General features: G+C 41.6%; 1 protein-coding gene across 3 annotated transcripts in view; it reads left to right on the forward strand.

Annotated features, from left to right (window-relative positions):
• The window catches only part of DEAF1 (DEAF1 transcription factor), a 45,362-nt gene that overhangs the window by 5,038 nt on the left and 24,153 nt on the right, over positions 1–16,171 (forward strand). For all 3 annotated transcript variants that reach the window (XR_008444769.1, XM_054026650.1, XM_054026651.1), the window contains exons 4-9: positions 753–899; positions 1,623–1,762; positions 2,628–2,693; positions 3,433–3,559; positions 5,708–5,836; positions 9,348–9,476. Coding sequence is in view for 2 of the 3 variants with exons in the window: in XM_054026650.1 (XP_053882625.1) it covers positions 753–899; positions 1,623–1,762; positions 2,628–2,693; positions 3,433–3,559; positions 5,708–5,836; positions 9,348–9,476 (738 nt within the window). In the remaining variant the exon portion in view is untranslated. The remainder of the gene's footprint in view (positions 1–752; positions 900–1,622; positions 1,763–2,627; positions 2,694–3,432; positions 3,560–5,707; positions 5,837–9,347; positions 9,477–16,171) is intronic.

Genomic DNA, 16,171 nt, shown 5'->3' on the forward strand with positions numbered 1-16,171 from the left:
ATTTCAGAAACGAACAAACTGGAGAAAGTCCAGAGGAGAGCAACAGAATGATGAAAGGTCTAGAAAACATGACCTATGAGGGAAGAGTGAAAAAATTGGGTTTGTTTAATTTGGAAAAGAGAAGAGTGATGGGGGACACAACAGTTTTCAAACACATAAAAGGTTGTTACAAGGAGGAGGGTCAAAAATTGTTCTTGTCCTATCCTCAGAGGTTAACAAGAAGCAATGTGCTTAAATTGCAGCAAGGGAAGTTTAGGTTGGACATTAGGAAAAACTTTCTAGCTGACAGGGTGGTTAAGCACTGGAACAAATTGCCTAGGGAGGCTGTGGACTCTCCGGTATTGGAGGTTTTTAAGAACAGATTAGACAAACACCTGCTAGGAATGGTCTAGTTATTAAGTAGTCTTGTCTTGAGTGCAGGGGACTGGACTAGGTAATCTGTTGCGGCCCCTTCCAGACCTACACTTCTGTGATTCTACAATTTAGCCTCCTTTATTTTCTTTCTGTTTTATAATGTTATACCTAACCAGGGCTCCTAGAAGCACCCTAAACAATCTCATTGGTCTGAAAGATGCTGTTAGCATACTCTAAATTAAATTATATGTCATTTAGTATGTTTCTCTGCTCATTATGGACAGTCACGAGCTGTCTGAGTTAATTGCATTACAGTCTGGGTGTCACAGATATTAAAAATCCAAAGCTGTGTTTGGTGGGCATTTAGTAAGTTTCATCTTTCTTTTCTTAACCCAAAGGTTCTCAGTCTCCTCCCACTCCCTTAACACCTGGCCAAGAAAAAAATGGCACAAAGTATAACTGGGACCCATCAGTGTATGACAGTGAACTCCCTGTGCGATGCCGGAATATCAGCGGAATCCTGTATAAAAACAGGCTTGGTTCAGGTAAAAAGGCCCTTCCTGCCTTCCACAAGAGAGGGACGGTGACTCGTACATCTTTGTTTGGTGTGTGCTTGTTTTAATTGTGCTGCTCTTAAAAACCTGTTATGAAGGGAGGGGAGAATTTCCAAGCCAGTCTTCTTCTTTTGGATATTGCTCTTCTTGGGTGCTTTGGCCTCTTGCTACCCCACTCTGTTCCTTTGGAGAGTAGGAAGTCTGACTCCCACACGGATTCTTTGGTTGTGTCAGAAGCTGAATCTTGACACAGCCGCAACTGGAGCTGTCTGCCTGCAGATTCAGGCATCTATGGCTGCCCTTTTGTTCACATATAGAAGCTTTTCTTCACAACCATAAAGGCTAGAAACTTAAAAATAAAAGTAAAGAAGAGCACTACTTCTGGAGAAGTTGATGGCATTTGTCTGGGAAAGCTTTGTACGTGCCACAGAGGAGTGCATTCTTCCAGCATGGATCTAGGTGCTAATAAGACTAGGATGTGGAGCAGCCTAAGCACACACAAATGAACAAGACGTGGTAAGCACTGGTTAATACAGCCAAGGTCTTAAATGAGTACAATTATTCTAATAGGGTGGGAACTACTAGACTAGTGTGCCAGATATTTACATGCTGTGGATTAACTGCTTCATCACCTGATGGTTTCAGTGCTTACATCTTCAGAAAAGTGAAAAAGTTATTCTTAACCACCAGATGCCTTCTCTTACCTTGTTTCAGGAGGCCGGGGCCGATGTATTAAGCAAGGGGAGAACTGGTACAGCCCCACTGAGTTTGAAGCCATGGCAGGAAGAGCCAGCAGCAAAGATTGGAAAAGAAGCATCCGCTATGCAGGGAGGCCACTGCAGTGCCTTATTCATGTAAGACCAAGCCTGTGCTTGTCTCTGCTCCAGGGGAAGGGATGGCAGTGTCTGACTCTCCAATGTCCTGGCCAAATGCTTGTGTTCTGTCAAAGGGATGAGTCGTGGGGTGGGGGGGAGAACACTGACCTAATCACAGGAGTATTAAAGAGAAATGATGTTACAACAGGGCACTTCATTAACAGTGATTTGGTTTTGCTGAGGACCAAGGGGTAGAACCCCTAGCCAGGTTCCCAAGTTAAGTCAGTCCAAATGTTTCTTAAGCTCAAAAAGGGTTATAGCTTTATTCCAGTTAGAAGCTACCATGGGATAAGTTCCAGCTCTGAACTTCATGTGGCAGAAATGGGGAAATGATAGCCTTAAAGGCTCCCCACCTGCATTACCTCCTTCTAATTCTATAATCGGACCTCTTTTACTGTTGTTTGGCTGGGAACAAGTGGTTCCCTTGCTTCTTACTAGGTTACTCCAGATATTTTACATCCCATAGTGTTAGAAGGGAGGCCCATTCTTTATGGGCATTCTTTATGGGGCATTACTATTAAACAGATAATTGGGCAGAGGTCCTTTATACTGTTCTAAACACATTCACCTGCCCTTTGTCTTTGCTTTTGGAGTTCTTCTTCCCTTGGTATATTCCCCATCATTCCCTTTGTTTCTGAAGAGTTGTCCTTTCGTGGCTGAATACCCACTTCTTCGTCTGCATGCATCCGAAGAAGTGGGTATTCACCCACGAAAGCTCATGCTCCTATATGTCTGTTAGTCTATAAGGTGCCACAGGACTCTTTGCTGCTTTTGCTAGAGTATGTTCATGCTTTGGGTGGTTTGTGACTCTTTTAATGCTGTCCTGGTAACTTCCCAATTTCAGGATGGGATTTTAAATCCTCATGCTGCCTCATGCACTTGTGCTGCCTGCTGTGATGACATGACCTTGGTGAGTTGCAAGTTTACAGCCACTAATTTGAAAACTTTCAGTGTTGGCTTCGTGTTTGAGTGATAATCAGTTAAGGTGTCACATGGCCATCAGAGTTTAAGTCATCAGCAACCTGAGACAGGAAGGGGTTGGGAGTGTTGTGGATGCAGTGTGCTTTGTTCATGACTAGAGTAAGGAAAGGGGTAATGAAATCCCTCTGTTTGAAGTTCAGAGTTGCTCCTTAGATAATGATGGTAAGATGCTGAGCCTGGGCCCTTTTAGCTGGAGCGGGCATTTTGTGTGACATGAGTGAGTAACATAATGGGGGTGGGAAGGCAGAGATTTTGTTGGTACAAGTGGGTATCTGGTTTGGGGATATGCTCTTTGCTGACATTGGTGATATCTTAGCCTTCAGTTTTGACCATCTTTAGTGCTGACCATGGAGTGACACTACCAGCTGTATTGAAAGGCTTGAGATCAATAATACCTTAAATATTGTGCATCTTAACTGTTCTCTTTGGCCTGGAGAGAAGAAGCAAATATCTCTGCTGTAGTCTTAATTGGCACTTGACAAAACACAGCAGCAGGGAGAGCCCAGTGGTTTGTTAGCTCTGTGTTCCTCAGGAAGAGCTGCTTCATATAAAACAGTATGTTCCCAGCTGTGTCTGGAGAGTTAGAGCAAACATGGTCAAGTTGAAAAAGGACAAAGAGTCTTAATAAGAAAGCTCCTATAATAACTGCTCATTTTTCTTTCTCTCAGAGTGGCCCGGTACGATTGTTTGTCCCTTATAAAAGGCGAAAAAAGGAAAACGAGTTGCCGACAACTCCAGTGAAAAAGGACTCTCCCAAAAACATCACCCTGCTTCCTGCTACTGCTGCTACCACTTGTAAGTTCCCTTCTGGAATAGACCTGCCGGTTCTTTATTAGAGGAGCATTGTCATGATAGATAAATTGTATTTTGTCTTTTTTGCTCGATTTCCATATTAATGACATCTTAGAGAATCCAAGTGGAAAGGCTTTAATAAATTTGATGGTTAGTTTAGCTTTGGTATGTCATTTTGATTGGACAGTGAAACTAGACTGGTCTGATTAGTCAGTTTCATTTCTTAGTTCTTGAGCATGAGCACAGTGTTGCAATAGTTGAGTTGCGAACTCAGTAGAAAAATGTTCAGTCTGTTTCTAAAGAAAACATTTTTTTAAGAATCTTGAAAACCTTTTGTGTTTGCTAAAACTTGGGTTGTATTTTTTTCTTGCTGCATGGGAAACCAGGATTTCCATTCCCATCCTTGTTTTTTGGTCCAGTAGGCCATCAAAAGCTTTGGAGCCCTGGCCTCGTTCCGTAGAGGTTAGAGGTAGATTTTCCAGAACTAGGTGCCTAACACCTGTTGATTTGACTTTCAGTGGGAGTTAAGCAATAGTACTTTGAAAATTTACCCCTTTGTGCTCTTCAGGAGACTCGGGTTCCATTCCTTATGCTGGTCTTTTGCTTTCCGAGAGCAGGCAGGGTCTGTATATTCAGCCTCACACTGTTTCTTGAGACATACTAAAAGAATCTAAGCTGCTGGAATGGTCTCTAATCTGGAAGTTTTTAGTGAGAACTGCTGTATGGGCCATCTTCACCTTCAAACAGGTTTCTCAGAATATATTAAACTTAAGTCCTATCTAGATACCATGTAATCTTTCTGTATTTTGTTTCTCACTGTTTTTGATTACCAAGATACTTGTGTGAAAACAAAAGTTCATTTTTATAAACAGTCTGCTTCCATTTCCTGATACCTTCAATGATGTCATAGTTCAGTGTATGTGACTTTCCAGTCTCTTCCTGGTAGTGAAGTTTCTGCATTTGGATTGCAATATTACTGAATGAGTTGGCCAGGAAGAGACATTCCTGTATTGTCTGAAAGAAAATTTTTATTAGCCAAGAAAAATAGTTAACTGTCGAAAATATAGACAATAGCAGTATATGGCAATTAAATGGAAGTTTGGTTGAAATGTAAAGCAGTTCAATTTTAAGGGAAGAGGTCCAGAATTTGGGTTGACTCGATCTCTTGCAGAATCCTGCAGACTTCAGCCTCATGATCAAAGCCTTGTGCTCAGGGGGTTCAGAAATTGGTTTTTGTTGATCAGTTTTGTTTTAAAAACACAACTGAACACAGGTTCTCTGGCTCTCTAACATGCTCAAATGAGCTTCTGAAATAAAGATGAACCTATTTGAATGTTACTAGTAGTAGCCACCATCTTGTAACCGGTCCTTGCAAGAATGAGTATCTGCAGCCATTTCTCAAACTTGTGTGTGTGTTTTTGTGAAAAGATCTATCTGAACATATAATAGGCACAGGAGTGAGTCCAAGATGGTAGGTGTGGTTCCTTTTCTTGGGCTTGATTAGGGGAGTTTAAAAAGATAGGTTTGTTTTAAGATCTTTCTAAACACCTTAGTCCACTGTCTTTGGAATTTTGGTATGGAAGGATTTTGTGGCTTTAGCATTGCATATTGTTCGTTGTTTCAGAGTGGTGTTGGTCACCTTTTACGGGAAATACGGTAATATTAGTCCAAAGACCCAAAGTATAGTGGAAGTATATTGAGGCGAGTCTAGTTTCTCAGACCAGTAATAGCTGCTCTCACTAAAGTTTCCATGAATTCGAGATCTGCCTTGTTGGATTTCCTAGCCCTGTTGCTTTATTTTCAGTTGGCTTCTGTGCTGCGGCATCAGTTGTGTAGTGATTTGAAATGATTGTAATGCAATAGGAATAAAACTGTGCAGGACTGATCTGGGCACCACACTTCAGAGATTAAAATGAGGCATAACTCTGGGAAGCTGATGTGTGCACAATGAATTCAGAAGCCAAAATGAGATTTTTGTTTCCATTTACCATTCTGTGCGATGGAGGTGTTATCCAAATATTGATAACACAGGTCAATTACTGATCTGTGAATTCTGTGACTTAGGATGATTCAGAACAGGGAGATCAACAGCTAAACAACCAAGGCTTCAGAGTTGAGCACTAATTATGAAAGTGCTTCTGCTATTTCCAGTCACCGTGACTCCTTCAGGACAGATCACTACTTCTGGTGCTCTGACCTTCGACCGTTCATCAACTGTGGAGGCCACAGCTATCATCTCAGAAAGTCCATCCCAGGGTGATGTATTCGCTGGCGCCACTGGTAAGTCTTCAAAACACACATGCAGTTTGCAGTAGTGACGTGTGGGGGGTTCTGAACTCCCATTGCCAAAAGAGGAAGGGCTTTGAAAGCAGCTGTGAGACTTTTCTTCAAGGGCTTAACCAAAGGGTATAGATCATTCATTCTCTTTTCCTCAAAATGACATCCTCAGTTTGAAATCTTGTCAATTTCATAAAATAAGTTAAAAATACTGCATCCTCCTTGGTAATTTTTGTGTTTTTTTACAGACACCTCTTCCACTTTTGTTTTCCTCTTCCCCTTTTACTCTGAAAAAACAACCCCCCCAAAAGGGAAAACTGTGCAATGAAACTGACTGAATGAAAAATGCTGTCAGATCTCCAAAGTAAACTGAAAAAATAGAAATATTTCCCCCCTACTCTTTCAATGATAATTTAAGTATTACTTGAAGGCCCGTACAGTGGAAGGTAAAACAGTGTAATGAATTAATAGCTCATCTGGCAATTCAAATAGTTCTGAAGAAGGAACAAATACCAATGTTAAAAACATACCCAACAATAGCATAGTGTCACTTGCTTTAGAGTTTGAATTAAATAAAGTCCAAGTTGTGTATCCTGTAATTTTTTTTAAAGTCTTCTTTCTATGTGTTTATTGTAAAACCTAAGGCGTTTTTTGCCTTCTCCTGCAGCATGGGGTCTGGGTCACTTGCAGTATTCTCTGGTATATCTCAATCATTTCCCTGCAATTTCAGGGGCCTTGGGCACTGGTACAACTTGGTCCCTCCTATACTCCGCATGTGTCACGTAATAGTCTGTAATACAGTAGTTTTAGTCTCATTTCAGTTGTTGGGTTTAGTGTGCGGGTGCTATACGATGTAGGTGGCCTGTGATATACAGGTCAGGCTAGATGATCTGGTGGTTCCTTCTGGCCTTAAACTCTGTGCCTCTAACCCAGTGGTTCTCAACCGTTCCAAACTACTGTACCCCTGTCAGGAGTCTGATTTGTCTTGCATACCCCCAAGTTTCACCTCACTTAAAAAGTTCTTGCTTACAAAATCAGACATAAAAATACAAAAGTGTCAGCATTTTACTGAAAAACTGCTGACTTCCTCATTTTACCATAGAATTCTAAAATAAATCAATTGGAATATAAATATTGTACTTACATTTCAGTGTATAGTATGTAGAGCAGTATAAACAAGTCATTGGCTTTATGAAATTTTAGTTTGTATTGACTTCGTTAGTGCTTTTTCTGTAGCCTGTTGTAAAACTAGGCAAATATCTAGATGAGTTGATGTACCCCCTGGAAGACCTCTGCGTGCCCCAAGAGGTACCTGTACCCCTGGTTGAGAACCACTGCTCTAACCTATGCACACTACCAGCCTGCAAATTACATACAAAAGGAATACAGTCTGAAGGCAAGTTCAGTGGAACTAAAGTTTTGTTTGTATTAACCTTGCAATGTGTAGAATAGTGACACTAAAATGTAGTTACCATACTATGAGCAAAACTTCTGAAAGGGCCTCAACCCACCCTCTGAATATCTGTTGAAGTCTTGTGTGTCCACTGTTTGTGCAAACAATTTTGCATGGCCAAGTTTTGGTGAGTGCAAAACTGGTATGGGATGTTTACTTTAAGATATAGAGGTATGGTGATAGAACATGGTGAGATAATGTTTGAGGGGCAGTGTGGTATAGTGGAGAGGGCACTGGAATGGGACACACAAGACCTGTGTCACTCCTGCTGGCCTGCTATGTGACCTTGGGCAAGTCATTTAACTGCTTTGTGCCTTAGTTTCCCCATCTGTACAATGGGGCTACTGATACTAGCCTCCTTTTGTAGAGTGCTGTGAGGTCTAATGATGACAAGTGCTATATGAGAGTGTATTATTTAAAGCATATTGAAAATGAAAAATATGGCTGCATATTGTTGCTGTTATAAGAGTTATTTATTCATAAGTGATTATTAGCTACTAGACTTTAACTTGATTTATGTACAGTGTACTGTACAACAGTTCTTTTCATATAACAGCCTTCATATGAAGCCCCACCAAATATTTTTCCCAGGGAGAGGTAGGCTAATGAACTGTAATGCACTGCAGTGGCTTTCAGATAGTTGGAGAGGAAACACTGTGCATAGAGGGAGTAGAACATAAGATAATGCAATCTGCCAGGAGAGATGTGAGTTTTGAGCTAGATTATGTATTTGGGCTTTATTAACTCTCTCTCCTATAGTTTAATACAGGCTTTTGCCTTCTATGCAACATTGAGGTACACAGCATGAAAAGAGAAGGGAATGAGGAGACTAGGGTATTCCGAATCACTCTAGTACAGTGGTTCTCAGCCCGCCGGCTGTTTGCGGCCCAATCAGCACACAGCTGCGGCCCATGTGACATCAGGGCTATACAGGTGGTATATATTTTGTTTGGATGCGGCCCACATAACACGTAGAAAGCTGCATATGCGGCTCACAGTGGTAAATAGGATGAGAACCACTGCTCTAGTATATTGCAAACCTATTTAAGGTGTGGTGTGAGATTTCAGCACGTTGCTGTTCAGCTCCATGCTCGCTTACCAGTAGTTGTTTATGGCATAGTGTCTAGAACACAGAATGGGCAGCCAGGAGACCTGGGTTCTAGTGTCAGCCCTGCCTTAGAATTACTGTGTGACCTTGGGCAAGTCCTGAACATCTGTACTGTGCCATCTTTGAGAATCATAAAACCTTTATCAAGCATTTTGGAATCTTTGGATGATCTTGACAATATAGAAGTAAGTTTGGAGGGGAGGGGTGATAGTCTTTGTAGAAACCTTAACAAGTGAAAGAGGAGACTCACATGGAGTAACAGTGGATGGACTCTTTGTCTGGCAGCAATGTCAAATTACCATAGGTAGCGAGTTATATGGGCCCGTGGGGCCCATGCTCCACCAATATTCATGAATGTGGGCCTGGCTCCACCAGTGTTTGGGCTTAAGTTTTCAGAACCACCCCGTCCATAGGACGGACCAGGGCAACCGCCCTGGGCCCTGCGCTTTGGGGAGCCCTGCACTTCAGGGGGACACGGGGTCCAGGGCAGCCTGAGGGTTTAGCGGGGGTCCTGGCACCAGCAGCAGCAAGCGACCTAGCCCGCCCTGCTCCTGCTCCGCCCCCTCCCTGCCACCATTCCACCCCTCCCCCAAGTGACGCCAGGAGCCGGCAGGGCGGGTTGGGGCTGGGTCGCTTGCTGCTGCCGGTGGCAGGCCCCCCGCTAACCCTCCAGGCTACCCTGGACCCCGCATCTCCGCAAAGCGCGGGGCCCAGGGTGGTTGCCCTGGTCCTTCTTATGGACAGGATGGCTCTGCTTGGACCTGTTCTGGGCACCACCAAAAATTATACAAACCTGGCGCCCATGAAAATCACACCACTGTTTCCAGAAGCATTCATAATGCTTATAGTTACCACAGATTTTGGAAACCCAAGTCAATCTAAATACAAAAAATGTCAAAGCAATGTATAACAAGTGCTTTATGGGTTTATAATACCGTTCCTTCTTCCAATAGTTCAAGATACTACTGTCCAGCAACCTTGCCGTGTCAGCCATCCAGAACCTCACTATCCAAGTTATCAGGACAATTGTCAGATTTCACCTTTTCCAGAAGCTGCACTGCCAACTTCCCATCCCAAAATAGGTAAGTTTTGTCTCTCTAAAATAAGCCACAGTTTGCAGTACCTGCGCTTACCCCATAACCTCAACTTCTTCCTTAGCTAATGATCTTACAAAGAAGTAAATTTACTCCTATGTTCCTTAGCTGGACTAAGGTTAAGAATGGGAGAGGGCAGGAATCTGTTCTTTGTAGAAGGTTTTCCACTTCTTCCTTGAAACCTTTAAGAACCTTTTTTGTTTGTTTGTTTGTATCACACAGGGTTACATTAAAATCCCACTTCCTAAATCTGATAGAGGTTTCCTTTAGCACCTTTTCACAGAGCTGTGTTTCGATGTTGTCAGCCAGGAGCTTTGCTAATTTTGACTAATAAAGTCCTGTATTTGAGGTACCCTTTCCCACTCTCCAAATACAAATCCACATGCAGCTATTTCCATTCCTTTCTGTGGATCAGCAGGTTTTCGGTCACCTTCCTGGGAGATTTTTCTTTTTTCCCCCAGGTATAATCTTATGATTCCATGCTCCCAAATCAATTCTCCATCCCTTGAGACCATGAGATGTATCATCCCAGAATGATATTTGTGGTTTAGCAGGTTTCACTGCAGATCAGGGATCTGTTCTGCTGAGGACAAAGCTGCAGAAGGCAAATCATGTTATGTTGAGAAGATGAGAATAAAGGTGCCAGATGTAAATCAGGCATTTAGTGACTTAACAAAGTTGAGGATAAGGTGGTTTGCTTTTTTGTTGTCTATTTTGCTGTATATTTTTTTCTGTAGGATTAATACGTTTTATCTCAGAAAGTTTACATAACTGCATTACTTGGAATGTGCAGTCTTGCCAAAGTTGTGTGTACGTACTTCCTGGTTTGGAAAGAGATGTAACCTTTGTTGGTATCTTACTGTGTATTGTGGGAGTTTTGGGGAGAACTGGTGGAGTTCTGCAGCAAATGCTACAAAGCTCTTTCCACATGACAACTGCGTTGTGTTAGACTGTCTCCCCGGTCAAAGTTCAAAAATAGTTTTGTAAAAACTTATTGTGCAGCTCTCTTTTAAACTGTGCTGGTTTCCTTAACTGGGCTTGAAAGTTGTAGTGTGGACAGAACGTTAGAATCAAACTTTAAAAAGAGAGCACAGTAGATTTTCCCTCAAAAAAAAGCACACCCCTAAACTTGAGTTTTGCAGGCATAACAGGTGCATGCCCCTGCTCTGCCTCTTCTGAAAATCTAACCTTTAATGTCGTAGACAGACAACATGGGGGAGGTAATATCTTTTATTGGACCAACTTCTGTTGGTGAGAAAGAGAAGCTTTCGAGCTTACATAAATACCCGAAGAAGAGCTCTGTGTAAACTTGAAAGCTTGTACCTCACTCACCTTATCTCTCTAATATCCTGGTACTGACAGAGCTATAACAATATTGCACACTTTAATGTCCTCTTTGTTGAAAGAGGCACCCCAAAAAATCCTACATAACTGATAAATAGGTGTTTTTAAAAGTGATAGATTGGGACACTGCTTTCAATTTCATTGATGTTCACTGGACTGGGATTGCTTTCCATTGGGAGAAAGGAAAATAACAGTATTATTGCTTAAGAATAGGCCTTGTGCCGCCTAAATGTAGAGTAGTTCATGCTTATTGCTCAGTGAAACTATGCTGTGCCTTCTGACTTCTAAGAAGAAAAACACTGGCCCAGATCATTCCCTCTGCACTGAGTATGACCCCTTTTAGGATCCCCCTCCCAGCTCCCTGGAATTGTGGGAGTCATGCTGCTAAGGTTTCCTTTAGCTGCAGTGACCACATCAAAAAGTTCATACAGACTCAGGGATGTATTATTTTCACTTGATTTCTCCAAGTCTGGGCAGTGGACAAAGTGCATCTGCTGTCCGCTCCTATTCCTCTGGTCAGCGTTTCTCCATCCCCTTTCCCAGCATCAATCACAGAATGCACAGCGAAGCCTTTACAGACTCTGGAGTTGTAGGTGAGACATGTTAGAGACAGTATAGCAGAGGTAGCTGACCCTCTCTTTCCACATGGAAGGAGAGCGGTGCTTGTATGAAGGATTCCTTCTAAAGGAATGGGGAGTATCTCCTTGTTTGCCTCACAAGCTATCTTCTGCACCAAAACAGCAGTTGTAAAACAGGGATTTGATTCAGTAAAACTTGACACATAGTCAACCTGTCAAGAGAAGCTCAACCTGTCAAAAGCAAACTGGGAGTTACACAGATTGATAACTATGATGCACTTAGTGCCTTTTAACCAGTCCCTCAGGAATGGCAACTGACAGGTTTTGTGATATATCTGAAGACTGGGGAAGGTGTTTACTGGATTTGAAAGAGGAAGAGCTATTTCCAAAACATTGCAACTATGCAGCTTGGGAGCAGCATACGTTTTCTAGGTATAAAGTCTAAATTCTTGGCTGATAACCTTTTATTTTCCCAAAATGTGTATTCTCTAGTGCACTCAGTGCAATATAATGCATAGGTACTAGGGTCCTTCCATACAGCACTAATGACCCGATGCCAGCGTAGCAATAATTTTTTTTAGTGGATGTAGGATAAGATCTGAATATGACTGACTTATGCCATTTATATACACCTCTACCCCGATATAACGTGACCCGATATAACACAAATTCGGATATAACACGGTAAAGCAGTGCTCCGGGGGCTGCGCATTCCGGTGGATCAAAAAAGTTGGATATAACGTGGTTTCACCTATAACGCAGTAAGATTTTTTGGCTCCCGAGGATAGCGTTATATCGAGGTAGAGGCGTATTTGTCTTCTGAAGTCAACGTGATTATAGTATTTTGTACAGAAAAAAAGATTTATTTTCTACTGATTATTTCCAAAAATTAGCACAAATCTTATGAACTGTAATGTTTTGTCTTACTAGTTCCGATAATCAGTACAGAAGAGTTCTGGTAAAGTAGATAACCAAAGTATGAAGTCTTGTGCTATCTATCAAGAAACTTAACCAGTCTTTGTTTAAACAGAATTACACTGTATTAGCAAAACAACTTTCCATCTGTACTGCTTTAAAGTATCTGTCTGAAAGAATGGCAAAATTTTTTATGTGATCTAAACGTATCCCTCCTTCACAATGTTTATGACTCTTGAATTCCTGTTCTCGTTGCTGGGACAGATCTTGGTTTGAAAATAATTGAATATGTAGATCCTGATTGTACTGACAAGTAAGGTGGCATCCTACAGATGCTGTGTGTCCTACACTTCAGTGGAAGTTTTTCTAATATATTAATTTTAGTGTGGCTTATCATTGATAGGTATTGTGGAAAAGCTGTGTACATGGTGGGATTTCAAGAAAGAGCTTAGTCACTAAATGTTGGCAAAGCGCTTTATGCTCATAGAGCTTGTGCCTATTGAAATTAAGGGGAGATATGCTGCTGCTATTTATATATATTGCAGTAGCATCTAGAGGCCCCAACTGAGACCAGGCTTCAGTGGGAGCAGGAGCGGGCCCGTAGGGTTCCATAGAGCCATTCTGCATAAGAATTGGTAAGGAATATATTGATCACTGGAATGCAAATTTCCATTGGAGTAAGTGGTTGATATCTTTCACTGAAAGGTGAATTTAAATTTATTGTTTAAGAGTCTGGCCCCTGTCTCAAACTTCAGCCATTTTTCCTGTAACTGGGAAACGTGTAATAGCACTTTGCACTTTTCTATTGTCTGAGATATCCTCTGAGTATCTTAAAGCATTTTACAAACAAATAACCCTTACAATATCCTATGAGCTCGGAAAGTGTTATCATTTTATAGATGTGGAAAACTGTGTTTAAATGACTTGTCCAGTCACATGACAAATTAGTGGCAGAACCAGGACTAAGAACCCAGAATGCCTGACTCCCACAACTATGCCCTTCATCCTCCTTCTAACTAGTCTATAGCCTATGGTAGGCTTGGATGGGTGCAATTTAAAACCAAAATTAATAAGCAATTGAGAAATCACATCTAAGTATGCTCAGTGGGTTTCTGAATGCTTTATATAATTATTTGCTGCAACATTAATACAACATTAAGTTAACTTTTACATTCAGGTATAAAGAGTGGTCTCTAATACTGATCTCTTCCACTTAATCTTACATGTCACTTGTAACAGACAGAAGTGTTGGGTTGTTCTAAGTTCATGGTGTCCCTTTAAAACAGCGGTCCCCAAATTGTGGGACATCTCGCCCCCCTCCCGGGGGGTCACAGAGGACCATTCTGGGGGACACAGCAGGGCCTGAGCCAGCCCCCATGGGGGATGGGGAGGGAGAGCCACCAACCCTGTTCAGCCCCCGGCCTTGGCCGCAGCTGCTAGCCTCCACCACAGCCTGGCCGCCTCAGCCCCTGTCCAAGTCTCCGTTCCCAGCCCCAGCTCCAGCTGCCTTACCCCTGTCCATGTCCAGTTCCTCCCCACCCCACTGGCAGTCATGGAGTGCAGACAGGAGTAAGGGGGGCACTACCCTGAAAAGTTTGGGGGCCACTGCTTTAAAATGAAGCTGAACAACAAGCATACAGTAGGCAAGTACTCTGCTCTGGCTGGTTGCTGCATTAGATGTCCTAATGGGCCTTTTGCTTCTCTAATTTCTGATTCTATGAAGCCATTCAGGAAGGAGTCAAATGAATGTGTATTCATGTGGCATCTAATGAAATGCTGAGGTTATTGACAGTCGGGAGCTGAAGGCGAACAGTTTTTAAGCCCTTTTATTAATTCTCTTATGTTCCAAGAAATGGATATGTAAATACAGAAATGAGCCGGGCAGCTTGTAAGCCAGAAGGAAAAATTAATTTCCTCTTCCCTTTTTAACCCTCATCAGGCCTTTCTGTTTTTTAGTGCTTTTATCAGATAAATTGAAGTCCACGTTACAAAGCAAAGATTTGATAACATAATTACTAGGCCACTCATATTCTTCAATATTTGCTTTCTATTTTGACAGAAGTTTGGCTTTGGCAGAGTGTGATGGCACAGATATTTCAGGACAGGAAGCATGTCTGCAATGCCTGTATTCACTTGTTTTGGAGTTGTGGCCTGTAATACAAGATATTACAATAACAATATTTTTAAAGTGAGGCTAGGCCTCTGCTGATCGGTTTGTAAGCATGTGAGAATTTTTGTTAACTGTGAAATGATTCAGTTAGATGGCTAACTTGTGTGCATTGGGATAACTTTTTAATACATCTTTCCAGACAGATTTTGATTCTCTTTAATCCCGAAGTAGCATATGACATTTTATAGCTTCACTTTGCACTACCGGGTGGAGCAATGCGATAAATTTCTGCTCTGTCAAAAATAAAATTTAAATCTTTGCTTCTCTTTCAGGGCTTGAGTCTATTGATTAAATATTGGTCTTTTCACAAAGGAAGTGAATGAAGTTTGTAAACATTGACTGGCATTTACCGAGTCTTATGCTAACACTGAGAGAGCACAAATACTTCCTATTAGATAGTGTTATCAAATGTCAAACTGTAGTCCTTATTGTGTAGAAAATCCAGCATTGGAAGAAGTTGTTGGCAAACAATCTCTTATGAAAGAGGGCAGGTCTCCTTTCTATCTCTAAATACAAATAGTACTGTGATTATAGTGTGCAAACATCTCTTTAATTTACTGTCTTAATAAGGGCTTTAGGGCAAAATGTCAGTTATCTGCTTCATGTTCCTACATTTGCAGTGCTACCTGTCAGTAAAGGTCACCTGTCCAACATACCATATCATACAGTTGGCTACTTCTGGTTTTCAGGAAGTACTAACCTCATCTAAATTCATGACAAGATTTGTCTTGCTCTTGCTGTTTGTATATCAAGTGATAAATTATGACTGAAAATTGCTAACCTGTTATTACATTTATTTCAATCCCTGATTTACTGAATATTCAGTATTCAATGCAGTGAAATCACTTTTCTTGGCAAGAACTTCACTAAGCCGAGGTTCACTACAATCAAAACTGCATTTCACACATTGCTGCAGTTTACTGAAGCAATTGAGGACTTTCAGTTTACTTCAGTACAGCCCCAGTTCAGGAAAGCACATAAACCCATCCCTATTCAGGACAGCATTTAAGCTTGTGCTTACTTTGAAGTATGTGTTTGGGGCAGTGGTTCTCAAACTTTTGTACTGGTGACCCCATTCACACAGCAAGCCTCTGAGTGCAACCCCCCTAATAAATTAAAATAACTTTTTTATATATTTAACACCATTATAAATGCTAGAGGCAAAGCGGGGTTTAGGGTGGAGGCTGACAGCTCGCGACCCCCCATGTAATAACCTCGCGACCCCCTGTTTGAGAACCCCTGGCTTAGGGCATAAGCCCATGCGTAAAATGGACAGTAATGCTTTCCTGAATTGGGACCTATAAATGGTGTTTCAATGTATTTGAGTTTCTTTTAGCTAGGTTCCACTGTGCTAAGTTCTGTTTTCCCAGTCTGAAGCAAAAGAGGACAAAGACTGTTTTCCCTGGCTTTGCTTTCACTTCTGCTGAGGAGATTAGCCTGACAACCTGAAGAGTACTGTTAGTATCTAATGACAATATCCCTATGATTCCAAATACCTATGCTGAGTTTTTCAAAGTCCAGTTCCCATTAAAGTTACAGGGAATTGTACATCCAGATCCTTTAGATGCTTTGAAGATTTCAGTCCTGGTGTGTTGCTTTATTTTCAAGAACTTCCCCCATAGTAAGCTTTCTATCATAACTCTAAAGCTGGTAGCCACCATTTTAATGAAAACAAT

The sequence above is a fragment of the Malaclemys terrapin genome, chromosome 4, assembly GCF_027887155.1.
Source record: "Malaclemys terrapin pileata isolate rMalTer1 chromosome 4, rMalTer1.hap1, whole genome shotgun sequence".
Classification (NCBI taxonomy): Eukaryota; Metazoa; Chordata; order Testudines; family Emydidae; genus Malaclemys; species Malaclemys terrapin.